Source organism: Bufo gargarizans, chromosome 1 (genome assembly GCF_014858855.1).
Source record: "Bufo gargarizans isolate SCDJY-AF-19 chromosome 1, ASM1485885v1, whole genome shotgun sequence".
In the NCBI taxonomy this organism is placed as follows: domain Eukaryota; kingdom Metazoa; phylum Chordata; class Amphibia; order Anura; family Bufonidae; genus Bufo; species Bufo gargarizans.
In genome coordinates, this window is record NC_058080.1 from 545,083,346 (window position 1) to 545,107,805 (window position 24,460).

Here is a 24,460-nt window from a genome sequence, read left to right on the forward strand (position 1 = left end):
GTTTTACCCTAATGCATTCTGAACGGAGAGCATTATGTTCAGGATGCTTCAGTTCAGTCCCTCTTACGATTTTGGATGGAGAAAATACTGCATCATGCTGCAGCTTTCTCTCCGGCCAAAAATACTGAATATTTGCCGGAATGCCGGATTCGGCATTAATTTACAACCGGATTCGGCATTAATTTACATTGAAGTGTATTAGTGCCAGTTCCGGCATCACGTGTTCTGGCAAAATGGATCCGGCTTTCCGGTCTGTGCATGTGCAGACCTTTAAAAATGCAAAAATAAAATAAAATGAATACCGGATCCGTTTTTCCGGATGACACCGGAGGGACGGATCCGGTATTTCAATGCATTTGTCAGACGGATCCGCATCCAGATCTGTCTGACAAATGCCATCAGTTTGCATCCTGATTGCCGGATCCGGCAGGCAGTTTCGGCGTACCCTAAGCAAAAAGTGACTGGCTGAGCAGTCACACGTGTCGAGAGAGGCCAGGAAGAGAAAATCGGCAAGCGTTGAATATTGGATAGGGGGGTAAGTTGGTGAGTATCAATTCTTAGTTTTTTGTCTTATGCCAGCCTGACAGCTTTTTATTTATTTTTTACAGGTAGGACAACCCTTTAATACAAAGCTCCTTGTGAATGAGAAAAAAAGGCCTCGCTCCCATGTGATTTTACAGTAAAGCTAAGTAGGATCATAGGAAACTCCCAAAATATGACTGTGAATTTAAAGGTTATGAAAAATGCCACTTATTTCCAATATGAAGTCAATTAGTTAAATTCTGTTTGTGCAGTACAGACATTATAACCAAAGATATAGGCTTTAGGCTTCATGGGCATGCAAATCATGTCCGATTCTAGTCTGTATTTTAGGCGAGAATAGTCCATTCTGTCGATGAGAGTGGGAAAAATGTGGAATGCACATGGACGGTATCCGGATTAGGCAGATCAAAATATGCACACGTGTGCATGAGGCTCTAGGATTAGAATGAATCTCATACGGTTGCCACAAATGATAACTGGGGCATGCATGTCACTGTATATATATGACAGAACTTCCAATAGAAAACCGTGATTTATTCATAATATGAAACAGTTTATAGCAATAATAATAAAATGCATGATTACATGTGAATTACAAAAGTTGATGATGATAAAGTGCAAACAATGAATAAAATCAATAAATGACACCAATACATGTCAGCTGCTGTGCATCATTATACACACACACTCCCCATCATGGAAGAATTTACCCTGCTTCTAGGGGAGCGACCTGCATTACTTTTTACTTGCAGCTTGCACACTTTGTACAGCTCCAAGCCCCTAGAGAACTGGATGATGCAAGTTCCTACCTGTAGAGTTATAATGTCTTGGCGGGTGAAAGGTTCATCAGTCAGTAGGTCTTTGTAACTCTTCGCTTTAATATTTAATTGTTCTACAGCCTGGGTGGGAAAATGTCGTATTTAATTTTATTGCAAGGGTTGAACACATAAACAAACCCATGGGTCTATTAAAGCAAATTGTCTGAAGTCTAATTTTACAAGCGTGTAATATTGCACTGTGCAAAGAGACACCTTGATCTCAGTGCAGAAGTTGTACATTACCTACCATACCGGGTAGGTGTCTGCAGTTACTTACCTCATAGCAGAAGACATTTCCTGTCTTGCTAATGGCCACAATGTGGGAATTATTGGTAAATACAGAGAATAGCACTGGGCAGTGATACTTCCCTATAATAGAAAAGATATTAGAATAATAATATGTTAAATAACTATAGGGCCAGACTAGGGCAAGGTTAATTATACACTTTATTTACAGATGCCTAAGTAGGCAAAGAAACCTATCTTGGCCCAAGTCAAATTAATATATCACTTTTATTCGATATACATTAAAACCTGAATAGGAGCATAGAATGCAATGGTACCGACCATTGAAACAGAAAAGTATATAGGATATTAAAAACACAGCCACCAACCCACTGCTGTTGACATTGGCTTAATGACATAGGTGGGGGGGGAAAAAAAACATAGGTGGGGGGGGGGGGGGGAAAGAAAAAAAAAAAAAAAAAAAGGGGGAAGGGAAGAAAAACGAGGGGAGGGGGGACATACACTATCCCTGCCCCTGAATGTAAGAAGGAAAAATGATTACCCTACCACGTCTGCACTTAATGGCTACAGTAATAATAATATGTATTACATTAGTATAACACAAAACATGTCACTTTACAGAAACGATGATGGAGTTAGGCTGGATTCACGCTGTGGTTCAGCCCTCCTCTGGGCTTTCCATTGGCAGTACAGTGATCCCTCAGGATACAATATTTTGAGCATACAATGGTCTTATTTGGCCCACCGTAAGTTGAAACCAGACTCCACATACAATGCCTAAGACCCAGATCCAACCAATCAAGGCCACTTCTCTGGTAAAACGCTGTATTATTGCTAGTTATCAGCTATTCCCGACTGTTATATGTAAGGACTTAGATAACTAAGACAGATAAAAAGCTTATTTTTCTTAAATCATCATTTTCTCTTATCTTGGATGACATTTTGGGGCTTTGGAACCGATTACTCAACTTACAATGGTTTCAACATACAATGGTCGTCCTGGAACCAATTAATATTGTAACTTGAGGGACTTCTGTATATATGTTTGAATTCCCAAAAAACTGCATTCAAACGTATGACAGCAACAGGTACATTCACTTCAGTGAGACAAACCTCACCTCTGGGCCCTGTTTAACCCGCTTGCTGTGCCGAATGAGTGGCAGACTGCGCTATCCTGTCCAGCAAATCAGACAGCACAGTAAGCAGGTTTTAATACAGTTTTGGGGAATTCAAACATATATCCTCCACTGAAAGCCCAGTGAGGGGCTACACACAGCTTAACCCAGCCGCAGAGTAGTCTGAACTAACATCTCAATGGATTTGAGGTAACCACCTGTAGGTCCCTGGTAGATGAAGCTGCAAGATGTAATAGTGGGAGCAGGCTTTTCAACACTAAAAGAATATTTCGAAGAAGCTTCTTTTCTTACATTCAGTGCATTAAAATAATTTTTTCAACATGAACTTAAATCTTGAGCAACCCCTTCAAGTCTTAAAAGGGTTGTTCAATACTGAAAAAATGCAGACACTCAGCTTTTTACAGCATCCAGGTTCCAGAACTTTGCTCATGTCCACAGTGGAAGTGGTGGGGAGCGGCATAGCCATGTGTGACCACTGCCAGCACGGACATGGCCTAAACAACGATGTGTCTGTGGACATCACGTGCTGACGTCAACGCTAAGGCTATTGACTGGCATCAGTCATGTTGATCTATACAGCACATCACCACTTCTGGTCCAGCAGGGAAGGGAGCCACAGCACGGGACGACGAAAAGGTGAGAGCCCTCCCTCTTTAAAAAGGTGTCCACACCATATTTACATTTTTTTCAGTGTTGGAGAACTTATTGTCACAGCATACTTTTCCCCTCAGCAGGACTGACAGAACAGCACTGGTGGTGGACACCAGGTTCCTAGATACAAAACATAGCAGTATTGTATATATCTGCACCCAATCACATATGTCTCAGGAGGATATATATCTTACAGTATTCCAATTCTGATTTGTGCCCTGGTGGCCGATGCTTTTTCCTATAGTGTGCAAGCATGATCATCACTGATGGAATACAGGGTGGTCGTAACCATGGAAATGAGCAGTGTATAATGTGATGGAAAAATGAATCCAGCCAGCAACGGAAGCAATATGGACAATCACAATACATTAGTAAGTGCCTTGTAATAACTTTCTCTACATAATACATGCTATTTGCTGAAGTGAGACAACCCATTTAAGAATTAAAATGTTAATAATTACATCAAAGAGGTAGGAAACAAAACAAGCGCAGTTGTTATATGTATAAGCCATGGACTCTGTCTGGTAGTCTGAGCATATGCAAATCAACTGCAGACAGGTAAAACCATCATCTATGTTAACCCTTGAGATAAATATGTGACTAAGGGCTCGTTCACACGAATGTATTTTGCGTTCCGTATATGGAACCGTTGATTTCAATGGGTCCACAAAAGATGCAGACAGCACTCTGTATGCTGTTCGCATCTGTTGCTCAGTTCCGTGGCCCCGCTAAAATTAGTCTCGTCCTATTCTTGTCCATTTTGCGGACAAAAATAGGAATTTCTATAATGGGCCTCCTGTTCCGTTCGGCAAATTGCAGAAGGCACACGGGCGTGTGAACAAGCCCTAAAAAGAATAAAGTCATATGAAGAGTCCAAAGTTTATAAATATGGCCAAACACTGTATTCATACATGCACCATTATACCAAGGTATGCCCTGCTGAAACAGGCACATTAAAGACAACTTACCATCCTGATTCTTGGCAAAGTTCAGCTTAATAAGGGCTTTGGCTTCCAGTTTCTGCATAAAATAATAGTAATAAGGAATGACTGTGGCCTAGTTCAGTGCAAAAATCAATGGTCTATAATATCCACCTTTAACTTTTTTTTATTTTTTTATTGCCCCAATGCATCTAAAATGAGAATTAAGGCAACTCTTCAATAGGTTGTAATAAAAAAAAATAAAAAAAAATAAAAAAAAAACACGCTTCCATTTTTTTTTCTACAGCTCCTATACAGACCCATGTGTCTCCTTGGTAACAGACAACAAACTATGTGTAGTCTGATCCTGCGGTCATTATCTCTGCTATCTTTAACCTACCAAATGTACTTTATCATGATGTGGGGGACATATTGAAGGAAATATAAACGTCAAGATTAGACTACACAGATTTGTTGTCTGTTACCATGGAGACATAATTTGCGCAGCAGCTTCAGAAACAAAATCTGAAGTGACCTAACCAAAGTTGCTTCATTTTTCATTTTAGAGGCATCGAGACAATAAGATCATATTGATGCGTACTATAGGGGAATCCTGGGCAGATAGCAGTCAGCCAAACTATTATTCAGCAGCCAGCTATCTAATGTCTACCTAGAACCTGTTTTCTCTTGTATTACAACACCGCTCCTTTTACATTCCCCAGTGCTATCATCCATAACCAGCTATGGAACACAGCCAGGTCTGGCACGAGAAGCTGTAATAGGTTAACTAATATTAACAATAACAGTATTTCTCATGAGTTTGGTTTTATTGCTGCCCATCTGGCAGGAGGCAGGTTAACTAATGGTAGGGTGGAGAGTCTGTGACCTACTTTCTAAGAAAGGGTTGGTGACAATTACCTGTAGAGGGTATGCATGACATGTTCCTTTTAAGTACACACAGCAGGCCAAAATAGATACTAAATATACTGTACCGTCAGAATTTAGAAAAGGGAATGCTCATGCCTGAAATGTGACGCCGTACAGTAATAGATACCTTGTCGAATATCATTCAACTAAGGACACACCTGGCGTAACCATGGCTTAAGTCACATTTCTACATAGCTCAGACCAGGAGGTTGTGACATGGGCCACATACCTGTGGGGCATGAATGAAGCATTTAATGCCTCTTCTTTATGAAGTCTGACTTGTGCACACATGCTTATGCACGCTAATAGAATGCCAGATATCCAAAGCATGCAGATGGTCAGGGTGGAACGCATAATTATATGGGTGCATATTAATATACCTTTAATACAATATGCCAAATACTGCTTGAAAAACCAGAATCTGGGATGACTGAATAGGAGGAAACCACATAGGAATCCAGATTAAACAAATAAAGTGGAAGTGTCATACACAGGACAGTATATAATGTAATACAGTGGAAATCAATAGGGGTTAGTAACATTTATTTCGGGGATTTTACCATCAAACCTTTTGACATCTATTAAGATGATCTGTTATTGTGTGCCTTTTATTGCGAGACACCTCAAAAGCCTGCTACTTACTATTAATCCCCATTAAAGCTTACCAAAAAAGTTTGCATAATTGCTATGCTTCTTTGTACAATAACAACTGTAAAGGAGCAATTATGTTTGGGCTTCCCTAATGTTTTTTCAGCCATATTATTTCACTTTTCAGCAGCACAGCTAGATACATTTCACTCAGAAGCAGTCTCCCTTCTGCCAGCACTGTACTGCTATGACATACTTTTCTTTACTTCCCACTATGTTCGTTTGCAGCTCCAGAGCTCACAAAGCAGATAAGGAGGGGGAAATCCCAATTACAGAAAGGCAATAGGATCATGTGATGTTCAAAAGCAGTGTATAGGCAGTTCTTTTATCAAGTTCAGGATCTCAGCTATGGTAGCTCTGACAAGCCACCACTTACTCTCTGCCGTCTAGAGAGTCTCTGTTACAAGGGATGGATCTTGCCTGACAACAGGCAGTGGACTGCAACTTAGGTGGAGGCGAGACCCTTAGTGGCCATGACTTTACAGCTTTTTTTTCAGGTGGAGGCAGGCATGTTTTTAAATGAAGTGATTTAGCAATTTGCAACAGTAAACTATTCTCTATTAAGTGAAATAAACTTGTAAAAACCCCTCAAATAACTGAGATGGGAAACAGACTTAACTGTTTCCCATCTCATGATGAAGAAAGTGAAAAGGAAGAATGAAATGAACCATGACGGCCACTGCATGGTTGTAAACAACATTCCTGGAGATAAAGTGCAATCATTAACCTACTGATCCAGATACTGCCTCTCCACAACTTCCTTCAACTCTAGACGAAAACAAGTCCCTTATAAACATATTACTTCTGTTCGATGTCAGCTGATTCACCCTTTCACCACCATTATGATCTGTCAGTGAATTAACATGTGAAGTGCTAAAAGTAGCTCTCGAAACAGATCCTAAGCTGCACTTCACAGCCATCTATCACCATCTAGTGTTGAAATTTGGAACTGCATACAGAATGTTGGCCGTTTATATTACAAAGAGTACATAGGTTACATGATTTACAGGCTAGCTCATTTCAATCCAATATAGCACATCCCAAGCATCTAGTATTCACCAAGACAGATCTGCTCTGCTGACACACACTCTGTCCTTGAATGGCCCTCTTCTGTCTGTCTCAGTAGAAGAGATCTGTCACATGTACAGGTTTCTCCATTCTTCATTACTACAAGCATCCACAGATTGGTCGTGCGGCATGCCAAAAAAAAAAAACAACTGGCTCGTGTGTCCCTCCTTTCAACTTACAAATGTTGGAAAGTATGTTGTGGTCTTTACAATGGGATAGCTATATGGAAATGCTATATGTATTAGTCAGTACCTGAATTAAACTTAAACGGGTTGCGCAAGAATGGTGGGTAAACCCCTCCCCACTTGGCAGGACACATACAGGGACGATGACTTACCTGCTTCTCGATGCTGGCTCCCCACTCCTCCTTAAGGCCAGAGAAGCTCGGGAATGTTTACAGCAAGGGAGCGCAGAGGAGCATCTCATTTCTGGAGGTGAAGAAGCGGGTAGCCAGTGCCAGGAAGCATGCGAGTAATCTTCTCTTTACGGGTCCTGCCAAGTGTGGGGCAGAGGTGTTTCTCATAAACTGTCCCATTCTTGCACAACCCCTTAAGGCCTCTTTCACGTATTTGCAATCCACATATGGTACATATTGTGTACAGGAATCCGCTGCTAATGTTAATGAATAGAGCTATCGACCAGGGCATTTAATTTCAGTCAGTATTTAACCACTTCAACCCCGCTAGCTGAAACCCCCTTAATGACCAGGCCACTTTTTACACTTCTGCACTACACTACTTTCACTGTTTATTGCTCGGTCATGCAACTTGAATTTTACCTCCTTTTCTTCTCACTAATAGAGCTTTCATTTGGTGGTATTTCATTGCTGCTGACATTTTTACTTTTTTTGCTATTAATCGAAATTTAACGATTTTTTTGCAAAAAAATGAAATTTTTCACTTTCAGCTGTAAAATTTTGCAAAAAAAACGACATCCATATATAAATTTTCACTAAATGTATTGTTCTACATGTCTTTGATTAAAAAAAAAAAATGTTTGGGCAAAAAAAAATAAAAAAAATGGTTTGGGTAAAAGTTATAGCGTTTACACACTATGGTACAAAAATGTGAATTTCCGCTTTTTGAAGCAGCTCTGACTTTCTGAGCACCTGTCATGTTTCCTGAGGTTCTACAATGCCCAGACAGTAGAAAACCCCCACAAATGACCCCATTTCGGAAAGTAGACACCCTAAGGTATTCGCTGATGGGCATAGTGAGTTCATAGAACTTTTTATTTTTTGTCACAAGTTAGCGGAAAATGATGATTTTTATTTTTTTTTCTTACAAAGTCTCATATTCCACTAACTTGCGACAAAAAATAAAAAATTCTAGGAACTTGCCATGCCCCTCACGGAATACCTTGGGGTGTCTTCTTTCCAAAATGGGGTCACTTGTGGCGTAGTTATACTGCCCTGGCAATTTAGGGGCCCAGATGTGTGAGAAGTAGTTTGCAATCAAAATGTGTAAAAGAAATGGCCTGTGAAATCCGAAAGGTGCTCTTTGGAATGTGTGCCCCTTTGCCCACCTTGGCTGCAAAAAAGTGTCACACATGTGGTATCGCCGTACTCAGGAGAAGTTGGGGAATGTGTTTTGGGGTGTCATTTTACATATACCCATGCTGGGTGAGAGAAATATCTTGGCAAAAGACAACTTTAAAAAAAAAAAATTATACAAAGTTGGCATTTGACCAAGATATTTCTCTCACCCAGCATGGGTATATGTAAAATGACACCCCAAAACACATTCCCCAACTTCTCCTGAGTACAGCAATACCAGATGTGTGACACTTTTTTGCAGCCTAGATGCGCAAATTCCTTTTAGGAGGGCATTTTTAGACATTTGGATCCCAGACTTCTCACACTTTCGGGCCCCTAAAAAGCCAGGGCAGTATAAAAACCCCACATGTGACCCCATTTTGGAAAGAAGACACCCCAGATATTCAATGAGGGGCATTGCGAGTTCATAGAATTATTTTTTTTTGGCACAAGTTAGCGGAAATTATTTTTTTTTTGTATTTTCTCACAAAGTCTCCCTTTCCGCTAACTTGGGACAAAAATTTCAATCTTTCATGGACTCAATATGCCCCTCACGGAATACCTTGGGGTGTCTTCTTTCCGAAATGGGGTCACATGTGGGGTATTTATACTGCCCTGGCATTTTAGGGGCCCTAAAGCGTGAGAAGAAGTCTGGAATATAAATGTCAAAAAAAATTTACGCATTTGGATTCCGTGAGGGGTATGGCGAGTTCATGTGAGATTTTATTTTTTGACACAAGTTAGTGGAATATGAGACTTAGTAAGAAAAAATAAAAAAAATTCCGCTAACTTGGGCCAAAAAAAGATGTCTGAATGGAGCCTTACAGGGGGGTGATCAATGACAGGGGGTGATCACCCCATATAGACTCCCTGATCACCCCCTGTCATTGATCACCCCCCTGTAAGGCTGCATTCAGACGTCCGTATGCGTTTTGCGGATCCGATCCATGTATCCGTGGATCCGTAAAAATCATACGGACGTCTGAATGGAGCCTTACAGGGGGGTGATCAATGACAGGGGGGTGATCAGGGGTTCATAAGGGGTTAATAAGTGACGGGGGAGGGGGGGGGTGTAGTGTAGTGTAGTGTTTTGTGGTACTTTACACAGCTACCTGTGTCCTCTGGTGGTCGATCCAAACAAAAGGGACCACCAGAGGACCAGGTAGCAGGTATATTAGACGCTGTTATCAAAACAGCGTCTAATATACCTGTTAGGGGTTAAACAAAATCACATCTCCAGCCTGCCAGCGAACGATCGCCGCTGGCAGGCTGGAGATCCACTTGCTTACCTTCCGTTCCTGTGTGCGCGCGTTCACAGGAAATCTCGGCCCTCGCGAGATGACGCGTATATGCATCACTCTGCGCAGGGCTGCCGCCTCCGGACCGCACATCTGCGTTAGGCGGTCCGGAGGCGGTTAAACCCTGCAGCATGTCCTGGTTTTGTGTGCATTTGATTCTGTATATGCCCATTATAGTCTATGGGAGTGCATGAAAAATGCAGGAAGGAAGAAATACGCATGTAAATCCTGATGAAATACTCAAGCAATACTGATGGGTTTATCATCTGGAATCCGTGCATATTATAGGAGAGAGAATAAAGGCTCATGCACACGGCCATGCCTGTATTGCAGCCGACAAACAGAGGGTCCACAATATGCAGGCACCAACTGTGTGCACCCCACAATCCGGAAGGTCCGGAGCAGAACAGAGGCACAGAACCCCATGCAAGTGCTTCAGTGGGGTTTCTGTCCATGCCTCCGCACTGCAAAAAAGTAGTGCATACACAACTTTTTTTGCAGTGCAGACGGACCGTGGACCGATATAAGTTGAATGGGTCGGTATCCATCTGCGGAATTGGCACGGATGTTGCCCGTGTATTGGGGACCGCAAATTGCGGTTCCCAATGCATGGAGTGGTCGATCAACGGCCGTGTGCATGAGCCCTAAAGATGGATTTGAATACGCTTGTGTGAAAGCTACAGAGATCTTGCCTGCAACACCCATCATGTTTTGCTATGTAGCAGCACAGCCATTGAACTCAATGCGGGTGTAGAGCGACTAAAGTTGCTGAGAATTTTGACCTCAAAATAAATAAAATAAAATAAATCCAGCATTACTGGATTTATTGCAATTCTGAGGGTCGAGGCAACTTGAGAGTAGCAACCTCATTTAGGTGAATGTCTGCTCAGCTACACAGCCAAGAGCCCCAGTCTTCTCGCCAGCAATGTAGCTGACAACCATTCTATGATGAATGCAGCAGCAGATGAGCCAATTTCATGTCATTTTTAGGTTATATTGCACCTTTAATTTTTGCTCTTTAACGCCTGCTACCAAAAGTAGAGTAAAATCGCCAGTACCTTTGAGGTATATTGACAGGGTTATGCCACATATTCAATAAAAAAAAATAAAAAAAAGTAGAGTAATTAACATTATTTTTAAACGAAGATCAAGCAAAAAAAAATAAAAAATGCTGCTTTCCAGTAAAATTTTGACCTTTTTACTCAAATTATTTGGAAGACTCACTTAAGACAATCAAGTAGTATAGACTGCTCGTTAACCCCTTCTTCCACTGCATACAAAATAGCCCCTCAAATAGGGCTCTAAAGATGCAATGCAATTTACTTCTCCACTGTCTAGACTATAGATATTTCTATGAATTTTGAAGTAGGTTCAAATCTGCCAAAGGATAACATCAGAATGCAGTTTGTATGTTTTCCCCGTGTTTGCATGGATTTCCTCCAGGTTACTCTGGCTTCCTCAAACACCCCAAAAAACATACTGACAGGGACCTTAGATTGTGAGCCCCATGGGAGACAGCAAGCAGTGATAATGTCTGTAAAGCACTGTGGAATATGTCAGTGCTATATACCGCAAGTAAAATAAAAATGCAGGGATGGATGGATGGATGAATGAATGAATGAATGAATGAATGGTGTCTGGGCCGCTTGACCTGCTTCTCTATGAGATCACTATGCTGGCATTGAGGGGAGGGAAAGGGAGCAGGGAAGCTACTGAGCATTTTAGTCTACCACCGAATGCAGAAGGTGGACCAGAAAGCAGGGGACGCTACCAGAAAAAAAACCTGAAATGAACATAAAACACCGAACAATTTGTAATGTGTTAATTGCATTGCAATATTATTTTCCGTGGGATTAGCCCTTCAAAAAGTGGCTGTCCACTTGATACAGTGGGTGCAGAGCTTCAAATGAGCCAACATGGGCGGACAAGCCATAGACCCTACAGGGAAATTTCCCAGTGGGCCGATGTCCAGAGGGCCGCCATCCAGGTACATAAAGATCTGATGCTTTCGGCATTAATTAATTAATGTAGGACCATCGGCGGCAGGTGCCCTTCTGAATTGTATTGCCAAACTCTTTCAGTTGCCAGTCCGCCCCTAGACTACAAGGTCAGTAATCAACCACAACTAAAAGGAGCAGCACTCTAGTTCCAGCCAAGCATAGTATTTATTCGCCCATAATTTACAAATGCAACTTTGCAGACCTGCAATGGAAAATGGAGCCTTGAAATTGGATTTCATTGAGAAGCTGAAATGTCACATTGTAAACTATGTATAAATCCTATACGTGGCTGGCAGGTACTGGGGTGCCGCTTCATTGCTTTGTTATACAAGTATAAGCAAGTGTTTTTCAGGGATCTCAAATTAGGGCCTTATTCACATGTACGCAGCTTGCTCTTCATGCCCTCCACTGACCGCACACAAAACCAGTGAATTCAATCAATTATTTCTGTGGACTATTGGCCGGCAGAAAAGCTTTGGGGCCTACATTACTTTGTTCCTTTATCCAGGGGCTACGGAACGGATATACGGATGCGGATAGCACACTGTGTCCCGACCACATTTTTTGTAGACCCATTGAAATTAATGGGTCTGCATCCTATCCGCAAAAAAAAAAAAAAAAAAAATGGCACAGACACGGAAACAAAATCCATTTGTGTGAATGTAGCCTTGAACTGTACAGGTCTGTGGAATCCACAGATATCTAAAACATGGCATCCGTGTTCAGTCTATTTTAGACCAATCATTGCTAGCAGATGATCTGGAAATAACCTCATCAGTCTAGCAGTGCATGGGACAAACAGACACACGGAGGGCAATGAACACTCAAAGAACTAAAACAGATGTGTGAATAAAACTTATAGTTCTGGTGACTACAGATTACGGGGGCAAATCACCAGGATTAACAATATTAAACCAGACATACTGCTCATCATGATAATTAAAGGGGTTATCCAAGAGTATAAAGTGACCCCCCACATGGAATATACTTACTCCGTGGCACTCCTGGTCCCCGCACTGCTGCTTCTCCCCGTACACTGATGTAAACAGCCGGTGTCGAGGGGAGCATCCAATGGCAGGTGGGGCCGAGCCTCCCTAGCATCGCGGGTGACCCTAGGGAGGCTCGTCCCCCCCCCACCGGATGTTTTCAATCCTGCACGGGGAGAAGCAGCATCGGCGGTGAGGGGAGCAGGGAGCTGGGTAAGGATATTCCATGTGGGGGGCCTGGCACATGGGGAGGACACTTTATACTCTGGATAACCCCTTTAAAACAATATCTTAGAGATATCTGCGTTTTTACTCACGCGCAAATGAGAAGTTTGAGCACCAGGAGGCGGGGCTGAATATTCTGAGCATTGCTTTGTAACCTGTGCTCTGCACACTCCCCTACCCTTGATTGACAGGGCTAGACATCAGGCTGAGGGCAGAGCCGAGTCCTAGCATCTACATATCATACACTATGTACTATAGCTTCACCACACTGAGATCTGCTCAGAAATCTAATCTACATATGACTGCTTTATTCACAGGCACAATGTATGATTATACAGACACCAGTAATATATGTGTTGACTTATAAGCATAGGAAAAAAACAAGCTTCTCTATATGGTAATGTTCTAGCTTGTGGCAAGTGCATGGTATGTACAGATCCCAGGTTTAAATGAAGTAGGTGTCCATGAAACCTATGCCAGCATGGAACTGGGAAGAGTTCCTGGTGCAAGTATCGTTAAATTTGTTGGGCTGCACAGACCTTGCCCACTTTTTTCCCCCAAGAAAAACCGCAAGCACAGTGTAAGGGGGGACACAATTTTTTGTACAAAACAGGAATTCCACCTACATTTTTTACACAGTCTGGAGCATTTATAAATTGCCTCCATGTGACACTGTGAATGTAGTTCTTTGCATTACTCACACTGTAAACTATCCTACAGGTGATGCCACCACTACATTTTTTTCATCAGGATTCCTCTAACTTATTGCCTCTGCTTAGTCATCGGAACTTTCCAGAAACACTTACTTGTCCATGGGCTGAGTTTGGCACTGGTGTTCAATACAAGGCGCTGTTTTAGGGAACTGTATTGGAGACTTTTCTTTGCCCCTGACCTAAACTACTTATATACTAGTCACCAATAGACTTCAAGAGAATCTGGCTGCCAAGGGACAAGTGGTCTACAGTACTGCCATGCCTGTACCAACACAATCTGCATACAAAAGTAAATCAGGAGAAAACCTGGTGTATGATCAGTTCACAAAAGCGGATTCAAGTAGTGTGATGAAACAAAAAATGAATTCACCATCACTACGATTTGTTTAAAAGGGAAATATAACAAAAAACTGCAAATAAATGTGTGATAACTGGGTGTCCCACAACTATCTCCAGCATAGGGGTTCTCTTGACCCTCCCCCCCCCCCCTTCGCATGTTAAGGGTGCACCAGCGTCCAGGAGAATTAAAATGGCTGTGCCGCTCTCTCTATTCACTTTTATTGGCGTCACGGAAGCAGCTGAGCAAGCACAACTCCCATAGAGGTAAATGGAGAGCGATATGCACATGGAGCCTCACCTCACTCTGGGTTCAGGGGAGATGGGTGCAGGTCTCAGAGATGGGACTCCCGTCTATTAAACATTTATTGTAAATCCTATGGATATGCCATAAACATCTACAACTGAAATACCCCTATATAGCTGGTTCCCTTGCTTTTCATTACTTAACTGATTTTAATAACAGAATGCAAAAAAGAAAAACAAGCATCTGACTAGTACACTCACCTCTCCTGTGCTGGGGTTAGTGCCAAATTTCTTTATCCATGGAACAATGCTTCTACAAAAAAAAAAAAAAATTTACATTTCTACTATTAGATGAGTGGGGGTCCAACCAGTTGGGACCCACACCGATGATGAGAGCAGGGGGATCATATCCCAAAATGGATGGAGAGGCTGGTTTAGCATGCACCCTTCATCTCCATTCAGTCTCTATGGGACTAATGGAGACAGCAGAGCGCTGTACTCGGCCATTCCACAGGAAATCAATTGAACACCTGTGTACATGCCGTTCCATTCATTTTAGAGTAGCCCCCGCAAAGCCCGCCCCACTATTTGGACACCACTAATCTAATTGTTATTCCCTATCCATTAGATAGTTCATTGTTTATAATCAGAATAACCCTTTAAGTTTGCATTGAGAATGTAATAAACCCTCCAAATACATGCATTTACTTACAGCAAATCAAACACAATTCCATCCGGGGTGCACACAGGATACTCAAAGGGCTGTAAAGACAAACTGAAGCCAAGTTTTCAGTCAGTAACAGGAAGACCAAATAACTCTTTGGTGTGATCCGACTAAAATATCTGCAGAACTGTACTGGCAAATGTTCAAACTAAACATCAATACACGACTGGAATATATCAAATATCAAGCATGTTTTGCATGTAAAGAAGGTAACAACAAAAAATTAGATTTTTGTACTAACCGTAAAATCAGAATTCTTCAATTCATTGGGGGACACAGCACCATGGGTATACGCACAGCTACCACTAGGAAGCAACACTAGATATCAAAAAGGTTGGCTCCACCAAGGTGGGCTATACCCTCTCCACAGGCACTAGGCTATTCAGTTTGTACCATTAGCAGTAGGAGAGAGAAACAAAAGCAAAGAACCAACGTGTCCTGGACCAGGGAAGGAAAGAAGAACAGCAGCCCGGTGAAAGAAAGAAAATGAAAACAAAGGATGGGATCTGTGTCCCCCAATGAATTGAACAAGAAACAGATTTTACAGTGAGTACAAAAGTCAAATTTTCTCATTAATGTCATTGGGGGACACAGCACCATGGGAAGTCACAAAACAGTCCCTGAGGGTAGGAAGAAAATCTCATGCAAAAAGTTAGGCACACAGGTGCGGGAGAACCATGTGACCCAACAGGAACAGGAGAAGCCATAGCACGAAATGGTAGATAGAAAACTAAGGAAGTGAGCCGAGAGGCTCCAGGACCAGGAAGAGTCCAAAGAAAAAAATTATGGGAGACCGCCAGGATCCCAAGGACAAGTGCCTGGGAAAAAAGTCCATATGCAAGAAGGGAACAAGGGGAAACACCCTGCTCCACCCAAGGTGGGAAAAATAAGAAGCTAGAGAAAAGGGAGCAGGGCTAGATGTCCTGCGCAAGAACCAAGAGTTGAACAAGTGTGCACTAGAGAGCCCGAGGAAGGATCTGGAAGAGCCAGGGCTCCCCCTGAAGAAACAGGAGAGCAGCACAACCAGAAGGCGTCTGTTGGTAATGACCTAGCGCTCTGCATATAGAAAGATGCTCCAGGAGGAGGACCTATAAGAGGACAGAGCCAACAAGAAAAATTAGACTATGAAGGGACCAGGCAGGAGAGAAAATGCCTGGGAAAAGCACAGGAGCAGTCCTGAACTGGAAAAAACTTCCTGGAGACAAGCTAAAAGAAGACCTAGTGGACCACCCCTCAGTAAAAGGAAGGCGATACCATAAGGCATGGAAGCAAGGGAACCCAACCAGTAAGGGGATCCGGCAAGGAAAAAAAAAAAATATATATATATAAAAATAAAACTCTAAATTATCTCAGACCAAAAACATGGCCTGTCCGTGGCAAACACCATGTGAAGGCCAGGGGAAGCACTGAAGGCTAAACAGAAAGAATATCAAAGACTCACCATGGGAAGGGAGCAAGCCATCTTCCACTGCAAGGCAGGTGGGAAAAGAGAATCACCCTAGGAAAAGAAGGTTGAAACCCCATTCTGCCAGAGAAAGCAACCAACCTCTTGGGGAGGAGGGGGTCCTCGGTAATAGCCAGGAGAAGGGAACAAAAGACATGCGTCCCGTACAAAGGAGGCGAGAATCAAGCCTCAGAAAGACTAGAACAAAACATCACAGTGAAATGTAAGACCAGAGAATCTATGGTCACATGAAGCCTCAGGAAAAAAGGAACCAGTTGCAGGCCCTGGTAATACAAGAGGAGACACACTCGTCTGGGAGATATTAAAGTAGAAGAGTGAGAACTCCAAACAGCCTAATGAGGAAATGTTCTCAAATGGTGGACAAGCTCCATCCCAGAACTGGCCAAAACAAATGTAAATTGCAAACCGGAGCCACAACTCCAAGGTACCAGGACCTGAACCTGGGGAGACGGGAAGAGAGGTTAGAATCTCAAGAGGGAAACAAGCCTATGGGGACCCAGGAGGGAAAAGAACCAAACCAGGCCTAAAGAAGCAGCTGTCATACAGAGAATGTGCGGTCAGAGATGCCATGAGTAGCTTCCCCAGAGGGAACAGGCCAGTGAAGGCCAGAGTAGCTAGATGGTCTAAGAACCATTGGGGCAGGGACTCCAAGCAGGATAACCCAGTCCGAGGCTCAAGTAGGGTCCACAGAACTGGACCACATGAGGACAATAATAGCCAGATTATCAAAGGAAAAATGAAATGTAGCAACCGTAGGGAAAAAAACATCAGCCCTGGTTAATCAACCATCCCAAGTGCAGTGACTAGCATACAGTATAACACTGCCCCGGAAAGGGGCAAGTACAGCACCCTGGAATTTGTAAAAGAATCACCAGACATCCATATGTCAGAAAAGGATGCAGAATTTGCCAGGGGAAGCCAGGTGAGACTACTACAACACATGTAGAAACCAGCTACCAGCACAGCACAATGAAACCCCCAAGTAAGGGGGGAGAAACTAGCAGGTGCAGACAACGGCAAGGCCCAAGCGAACGGCACTTCTGTCATGTAGCACATTAATCAGAGAACATAAGGGAGTACCAAGAACGCCTGGACCATGGAAGAACTACGGGACCATGTCCGATACCAGAGTGAGCAGCGGAGAATTCCACCAAGTAGGTGTGTGGCGCTCACTAGTCCTTTCACAGTCATATCAGAGAGGACGTCCAGCGATGACACAAAAACTGCAGTAGCGGCTGGTGCTCACAATGCTGCGTATCCCTGCAGGATAGAGTATCCAGTGGTGATCCAGGTACTCTTCCAGGACTGGGCCATGTAACTCTGAAAAAGCAGAATTACAGCATCTGGAACCGGTATAGGTACTCTGCTTGATAAAGGAGTAATAAGGCTGTGTAGTGCAGACTAAGGACAGACATCTGTAATGGCTACAGCATCTGGAGATGGTACAGGTACTCCACCTCTGCATGGTGCACACTAGAACCAGACAGGTGCAATGGCTACAGCCTCTGGAGATGGTACATGTACTCCACCCAATAATGGAGTAATATAGTGCATGAAGCGCATTAGAACCAAACAGGTGAAATGGCTATAGCATCTAAAGATGGTACAGGCACTCCGCCTGATAAGGGAGTAATATGGTTGCATGGCACGCACTAGCACCAGGATGGTGTATTGGCTACAGCGGCTGAAGAAGTAATACGGTGGCCTGGAACACTCCTCAACTAGGAGGGCTTGTTGAATATAGCCCCTGGTAATAGTAAAATTACTCCAGCTGAAAAGGAGATACATTGGAACCAGGAAAGTCTGCTGGATACAGCAGTACCCCCCTGTGAATGGGAAGGAGTACATAACTGGGACACCACATAGGTGTGTCGGCGTGCTAAACGCAGTGGCGGGTAAAGCACCACCTACCGGAGAAGCTGACTTACCTGTGTGGATAATTACCTGTGGAACCAGGGGAGTGCCATATGAAAATCCACTAAAGGAGATACCAACCCTGGAGAGGAGAGGTTCCTCAGTGGACATTTGTCTTTGACCAACCAGAGATTCTGTATGCTGGAAGAACACCTGATGCTCTGTTCCGAGTCATTAAAGTCGTATTTTAGTGATCTGGATAAATTAAAACTTAGCTTTTATTATAGCCCGTATAAGATAAATGAGATTTGGTTCCTCAAAATGAAAAATAAAGAGGTAGGTATTCATAGATTGCTCGCAGTGTCCCACAATGCAACGGGGCTTATACTGAGGGCAATACTAGAATGTCCACAGAGGCAAGAGGTGAAATGACTGATGTATTCCAAAGGTGATGTTTCAAGGTCTAGACAGTTAGGGTGGTGCACATCAGTATTCAAGCCTGCTGGTGGTCGGGTTTGGCACACATAGGCGCCAATATCTGACACATCAAGGTGGACATATGACAAGTGTTTAAACAACAAAAAATTCCTATGCACAACGACAAACAACACAAAAAATGACATGTATATATATATATATCTCCGTGTTACAAATTGTACACTATTACATCCACAGCATATAGGTGCACGGCGGCACCGCTTGTATGAAAGACACACCACCAGGTGTCCTACCGTACAGGTTTGATGTACTCCAGGCACCTGTGTTCTTTATGTCTTTTTCAGGCAGGGTGGTCCTTTTCCGGCAGTTGGAGGATAGTTGAAGGGAATAGAAACGGTGGTTTTCCTTTCTATCCCTAATTGGCCCTCACAGCCCTACAATAAGCCTCCAAAACTAGCCACGGGGTGTCCCACTATTTGGGCCCCCGTCCGGAACCTAGCCCTTATTTTTCATTTTGAGGAACCAAATCTCATTTATCTTATACGGGCTATAATAAAAGCTAAGTTTTAATTTATCCAGATCACTAAAATACGACTTTAAAGATTCATGCGAGTGATTATATGTGAATAATCCATATTTAAGTTTATTTGTCTGTTCCGAGTCAGACTCAGAGGAGTCCCCCGATGAGGCAGCAGAAACCTTCAGTGTTTCCCTCAGTGCTAGTCCCGTCCTGGGAGGAAACCCGTCCTGGGGGGGGGGGGGGGGGGGGGAAGAGTCCTTTGGGCAGGGATTTCTGTCCTGGAAGTGACCCGAGGACACAGAGGAGGAGCAGGACCTAGTTGAGACAACCCAAGGTCAATTACTGGACCTGGTGTCTGAGCGTGAGCGTACCCAGTTAGCAGAGGGAGTCCCTGGGGAGGAAGTGGCGGCTGCATTTGGGCAGGCAAGCGGTCCAATAACTCCACCATGGATTGGGAGGGTAGGGACAGATTCCCTATGGCCCGGGACAGGGAAGTGATGCATTCAGGAGGGGCCTATGCAGAAAGAGAGGGCAGCGCACAAACAGGGTCAGGCTGACCGCATGTCAACTTTCTACAGCAACGGGCACACGAAAAATACGTGGCGACTCAGAAGGTGGGCTGGGAATGGGGGACTTCTCAGCATTGCAAAAAAAGAAATACAGTCAACCGGAGGCTGTCCTATCGGACCCCAGGTGCTGTGTCCCCGAAGGGATGCTGCAGCAGCCGCAGAAGCGTGCAGGAAGGCTGTATGGGATGATCCTCGATGGTGGCAAGATGGAGGCCCTGAAGCCGGAGTTAAGTGAAAACTCCGCCCACGGGGCTAAAGCCTGTGCTTGAATGAGATAAGGAGGGAGGGGGGAAAGAGACCCCTCCCAAAAGCCAAGAGGATCAGGTAGGAGCCAGAAAAAAAGCCTGGTAAGCCAGAAGGGGGCGGGAGAGGATGCGGCCTAGTCAAGGTAAAGTCCGGGGCCTTGATTAATGAAGCGGCTGGAAAAAGTGAGCCATCAGCGGGACAGAACCGCGGGAAGCCAGGGGCCGGAGGAGCGACGCTCAGTGAGGGGAAGAACGGGTCAAAAGGCGTGCAACTGGGACCCGAGGACAGGCCAGAGAAGATGCGGCCTAGTCCCAGCAGAAGCCAGGGACTAAGGTAGAACCGAAGGCTGGGGAGGGGCATGGGTGGCCAGGGAGGAGAAGGGTTTCCCAGGCTCCCGGAATAAAGTGAAACCCACCCCCTTGCCAAAAGGAACGGAACCCGAGACCCCATGGGACAGGCGCCGCAGGGGGTATACTTACCGTCCGGGCCCTTCAGGCGCCGCAGGTTTACCCCTTTGGCAAACTCGCACTTATGTGGGATTACCGGCATGCCACGACAGATGCAGTAATGGGGGACTGGGTGACCGCGAGGTACTCAAAGTACGCGCCAGCAGGGGGTCCAACTAAAGTGGTTATCCACGATGGAACCCCATTCTGCAGCAGACAGACCTGCAAAACAAAAAGCAGGTCATGTCTGCCTCCTACGGACACTAGACTAAAACTGATTAGCTTAGTGTCTGTGGAGAGGGTATGGCCCACCTGGGCGGAGCCAACCTTTTTGATATCTAGTGTTGCCTCCTAGTGGTAGCTAGGCATATACCCATGGTGCGGTGTCCCCCAATGACATTAACGAGAAAGCTCTTTTTAGATGTACTACTAACTCCTGCACAAAGAAACAAAAATCATTTCATGACTTTGGTTTGGCAAGTTATGTGCAAGATCTTCCACAGTGTGACTAAGGCCGACGCTACACGGTCACATGTGTCACACAACAGCAAGTCTCAGAAAAGTAAGAATTAGTCTTACTGGCAATAGTATTTTCAGAAGTCCGACATGGCAGCACCACATCGAGGATGTCTCCCCGCCCACTATTGGGACAGGAAACAGAGAAGTTAAAAGTTCCCTTCACCCCACATATACCAGTGTTTTTTAAATCAGCACCCAATATTGGATATCTCCTGAAACCCTTTAACAAATAATAGTGAAATAATAACCTTAAAAAGGGTAATTAGGGAGGGAACTCTGGGTGCTGTCATGTTGGACTCTTGGAAATACAATTACCGGTAAAACTAATTCTTACTTTCAAGGACGTCCTCCATGACAGCACCACATAGAGTAATACCAGATTAATATACAGGTCCTTCTAAAAAAAATTTGCATATTGTGATAAAGTTCATTATTTTCTGTAATGTACTGATAAACATTAGACTTTCATATATTTTAGATTCATTACACACAGCTGAAGTAGTTCAAGCCTTTTATTGTTTTAATATTGATGATTTTGGCATACAGCTCATGAAAACCCAAAATTCCTATCTAAAAAAATTAGCATATCATGAAAAGGTTCTCTAAACGAGCTATTAACCTAATCATCTGAATCAACTAATTAACTCTAAACACCTGCAAAAGATTCCTGAGGCTTTTAAAAACTCCCAGCCTGGTTCATTACTCAAAACCGCAATCATGGGTAAGACTGCCGACCTGACTGCTGTCCAGAAGGCCATCATTGACACCCTCAAGCAAGAGGGTAAGACACAGAAAGAAATTTCTGAATGAATAGGATGTTCCCAGAATGCTGCATCAAGGCACCTCAGTGGGAAGTCTGTGGGAAGGAAAAAGTGTGGCAGAAAACGCTGCACAACGAGAAGAGGTGACCGGACCCTGAGGAAGATTGTGGAGAAGGACCGATTCCAGACCTTGGGGGACCTGCGGAAGCAGTGGACTGAGTCTGGAGTAGAAACATCCAGAGCCACCGTGTACAGGAAATGGGCTACAGGTGCCGCATTCCCCAGGTCAAGTCACTTTTGAACCAGAAACAGCGGCAGAAGCGCCTGACCTGGGCTACAGAGAAGCAGCACTGGACTGTTGCATGTCATTCGAAAATCAAGGTGCCAGAGTCTGGAGGAAGACTGGGGAGAGGGAAATGCCAAAATGCCTGAAGTCCAGTGTCAAGTACCCACAGTCAGTGATGGTCTGGGGTGTCAGGTCAGCTGCTGGTGTTGGTCCACTGTGTTTTATCAAGGGCAGGGTCAATGCAGCTAGCTATCAGGAGATTTTGGAGCACTTCATGCTTCCATCTGCTGTAAAGCTTTATGGAGATGAAGATTTCATTTTTCAGCACGACCTGGCACCTGCTCACAGTGCCAAAACCACTGGTAAATGGTTTACTGACCATGGTATTACTGTGCTCAATTGGCCTGCCAACTCTCCTGACCTGAACCCCATAGAGAATCTGTGGGATATTGGGCATAGAAAGTTGAGAGACTCAAGACCCAACACTCTGGATGAGCTTAAGGCCGCTATCGAAGCATCCTGGGCCTCCATAACACCTCAGCAGAGCCACAGGCTGATTGCCTCCATGCCACGCCGCATTGAAGCAGTCATTTCTGCAAAAGGATTCCCGAAGTATTGAGTGCATAACTGAACATAATTATTTAAAGGTTGACTTTTTTTTGTATTAAAAACACTTTTCTTTTATTGGTCGGATGAAATATGCAAATTTTTTTATATTGGAAATTTGGGTTTTCATGAGCTGTATGCCAAAATCATCAATATTAAAACAATAAAAGGCTTGAACTACTTCAGTTGGTGTGTAATGAATCTAAAATATATGAAAGTCTAATGTTTATCAGTACATTACAGAAAATAATGAACTTTATCACAATATGCTAATTTATGGAGAAGGACCTGTACAGACTTAGGGAGGGACTACGGCTTGGAGAACTTTCTGTCCAAACCTCTGGTCACGGTTTCCCGCTATATCTAATCTATAGTGTTTGCAAAAGGTTTGAGAATTTGACCACGTAGCCGCCTTGCAAATTTGGTTAATAAAGGCTTCTGCGTGTTCTGGCCACGAAGCTGCAACTGCTCTGGTGAAATGGACTCTGATATCTGGTTTCGGCTGGCAAATTGTATGGACAGATTAGCGTCCTGCCTAAATCCACTGGTAGCTTCTAAATAGATCAGAAGAGAACGCCTGACATCTAACAAGTGGAAGCTTTTTTCCCTGTCATTTTTTGGATCCGCACAAAAAGGTAGGCAATATAATTTCCTGATTTAGCTGGAACGTAGAAACTACCTTTGGTAAGAAGGTTGGATCTAGCCTGTCATTTAAAATTTTAAGGTAAGGTTCTCGGGTGGTTAAAAGGAGTCTGTCACTACATTTGGACATTATAGACTACTTACATAGCGTTCTGGTATAACTTTAGATGAATCAAACGGTAGCTTTGTTCTTCTGCGGGTCACCTGCAAAAACGACCTTTTATTCATATGTAAATGAGGGCTCGCAAGAGCCCAGGGGCGGCGTTAACTTCTTTAGAGCCCAGGCTGATCATCCTCTTTTGTTAATATCCCCGCCCAGCCTCTGCCCACCCTTCTCTTCCCTTGCGTCCTCCTCCTCTCCCAGCGAAATACCGTGCCTACGCTCTGCATGGCATCGCGGTAGCTACTGCGCATGCTCCAGCCAAGCCGTCCCTACAGTGGGCATCGCAGTGCGAATGCCTCGGCCAAGCGAGGCAGAGCTTAGGCGCGGGTTGAGCAGCCTCTGCTCCAAAGAAGTTAACGCCGCCCCTGGGGTCTAGCAAGCCCTCATTTACATATGAATAAAAGCCAGTTTTTGCAGCAGGTGAACCGCAGAAGAATGCAACAAAAGTACCATTCATCTAAAGTTATGCCAGTAACGCTATGTAAGCAGTCTATAATGTCCAAATGTGGTGACAGACTCCCTTTAGAGCTTGAATTTCACCCAACCTGTGGGCCGATGGTATCGCCACTAGAAAGGCTGTTTTTTGGGATAGATGTTTCAAAGCGCTATCTTGCATAGGTTCAAAGGGTTCCTTTTTTTAAGCCATTGAGAACTATAGTTAGGTCCCAAGGTGGGACTGAGGATTTCAGAGCTGGCGTAGTTGCCTTTATAAACCTGCTTATCCGTCTATTTTCTGCCAGAGAATTTAGAAACCAGCTCAAGGCTGCTATCTGGACTTTTAGGGTGCTTGGTCTAAGACCCCTATCAAAGCCATCTTGTAGAAAGTTCAGGATTTCTGTTTCTCAATGCTATCCATGAACAATTTTTCCAAATTTTATTATAGATGGCAGCAGTTACTTGTTTATGGCCTTTTTGAAGGGTTGATA

At 43.8% G+C, this 24,460-nt stretch overlaps 1 protein-coding gene across 1 annotated transcript in view; it reads right to left on the bottom strand.

Annotated features, from left to right (window-relative positions):
• Window positions 1-24,460, bottom strand: part of PPIL2 (peptidylprolyl isomerase like 2) — a 60,725-nt gene that overhangs the window by 15,917 nt on the left and 20,348 nt on the right. Inside the window, exons 4-8 of the mRNA XM_044275556.1 lie at window positions 15,008-15,070; window positions 14,557-14,608; window positions 4,363-4,414; window positions 1,639-1,730; window positions 1,353-1,442 (exon numbers count right to left, since the gene is read on the bottom strand). Of these exons, the coding sequence (XP_044131491.1) occupies window positions 1,353-1,442; window positions 1,639-1,730; window positions 4,363-4,414; window positions 14,557-14,608; window positions 15,008-15,070 (349 nt within the window). The remainder of the gene's footprint in view (window positions 1-1,352; window positions 1,443-1,638; window positions 1,731-4,362; window positions 4,415-14,556; window positions 14,609-15,007; window positions 15,071-24,460) is intronic.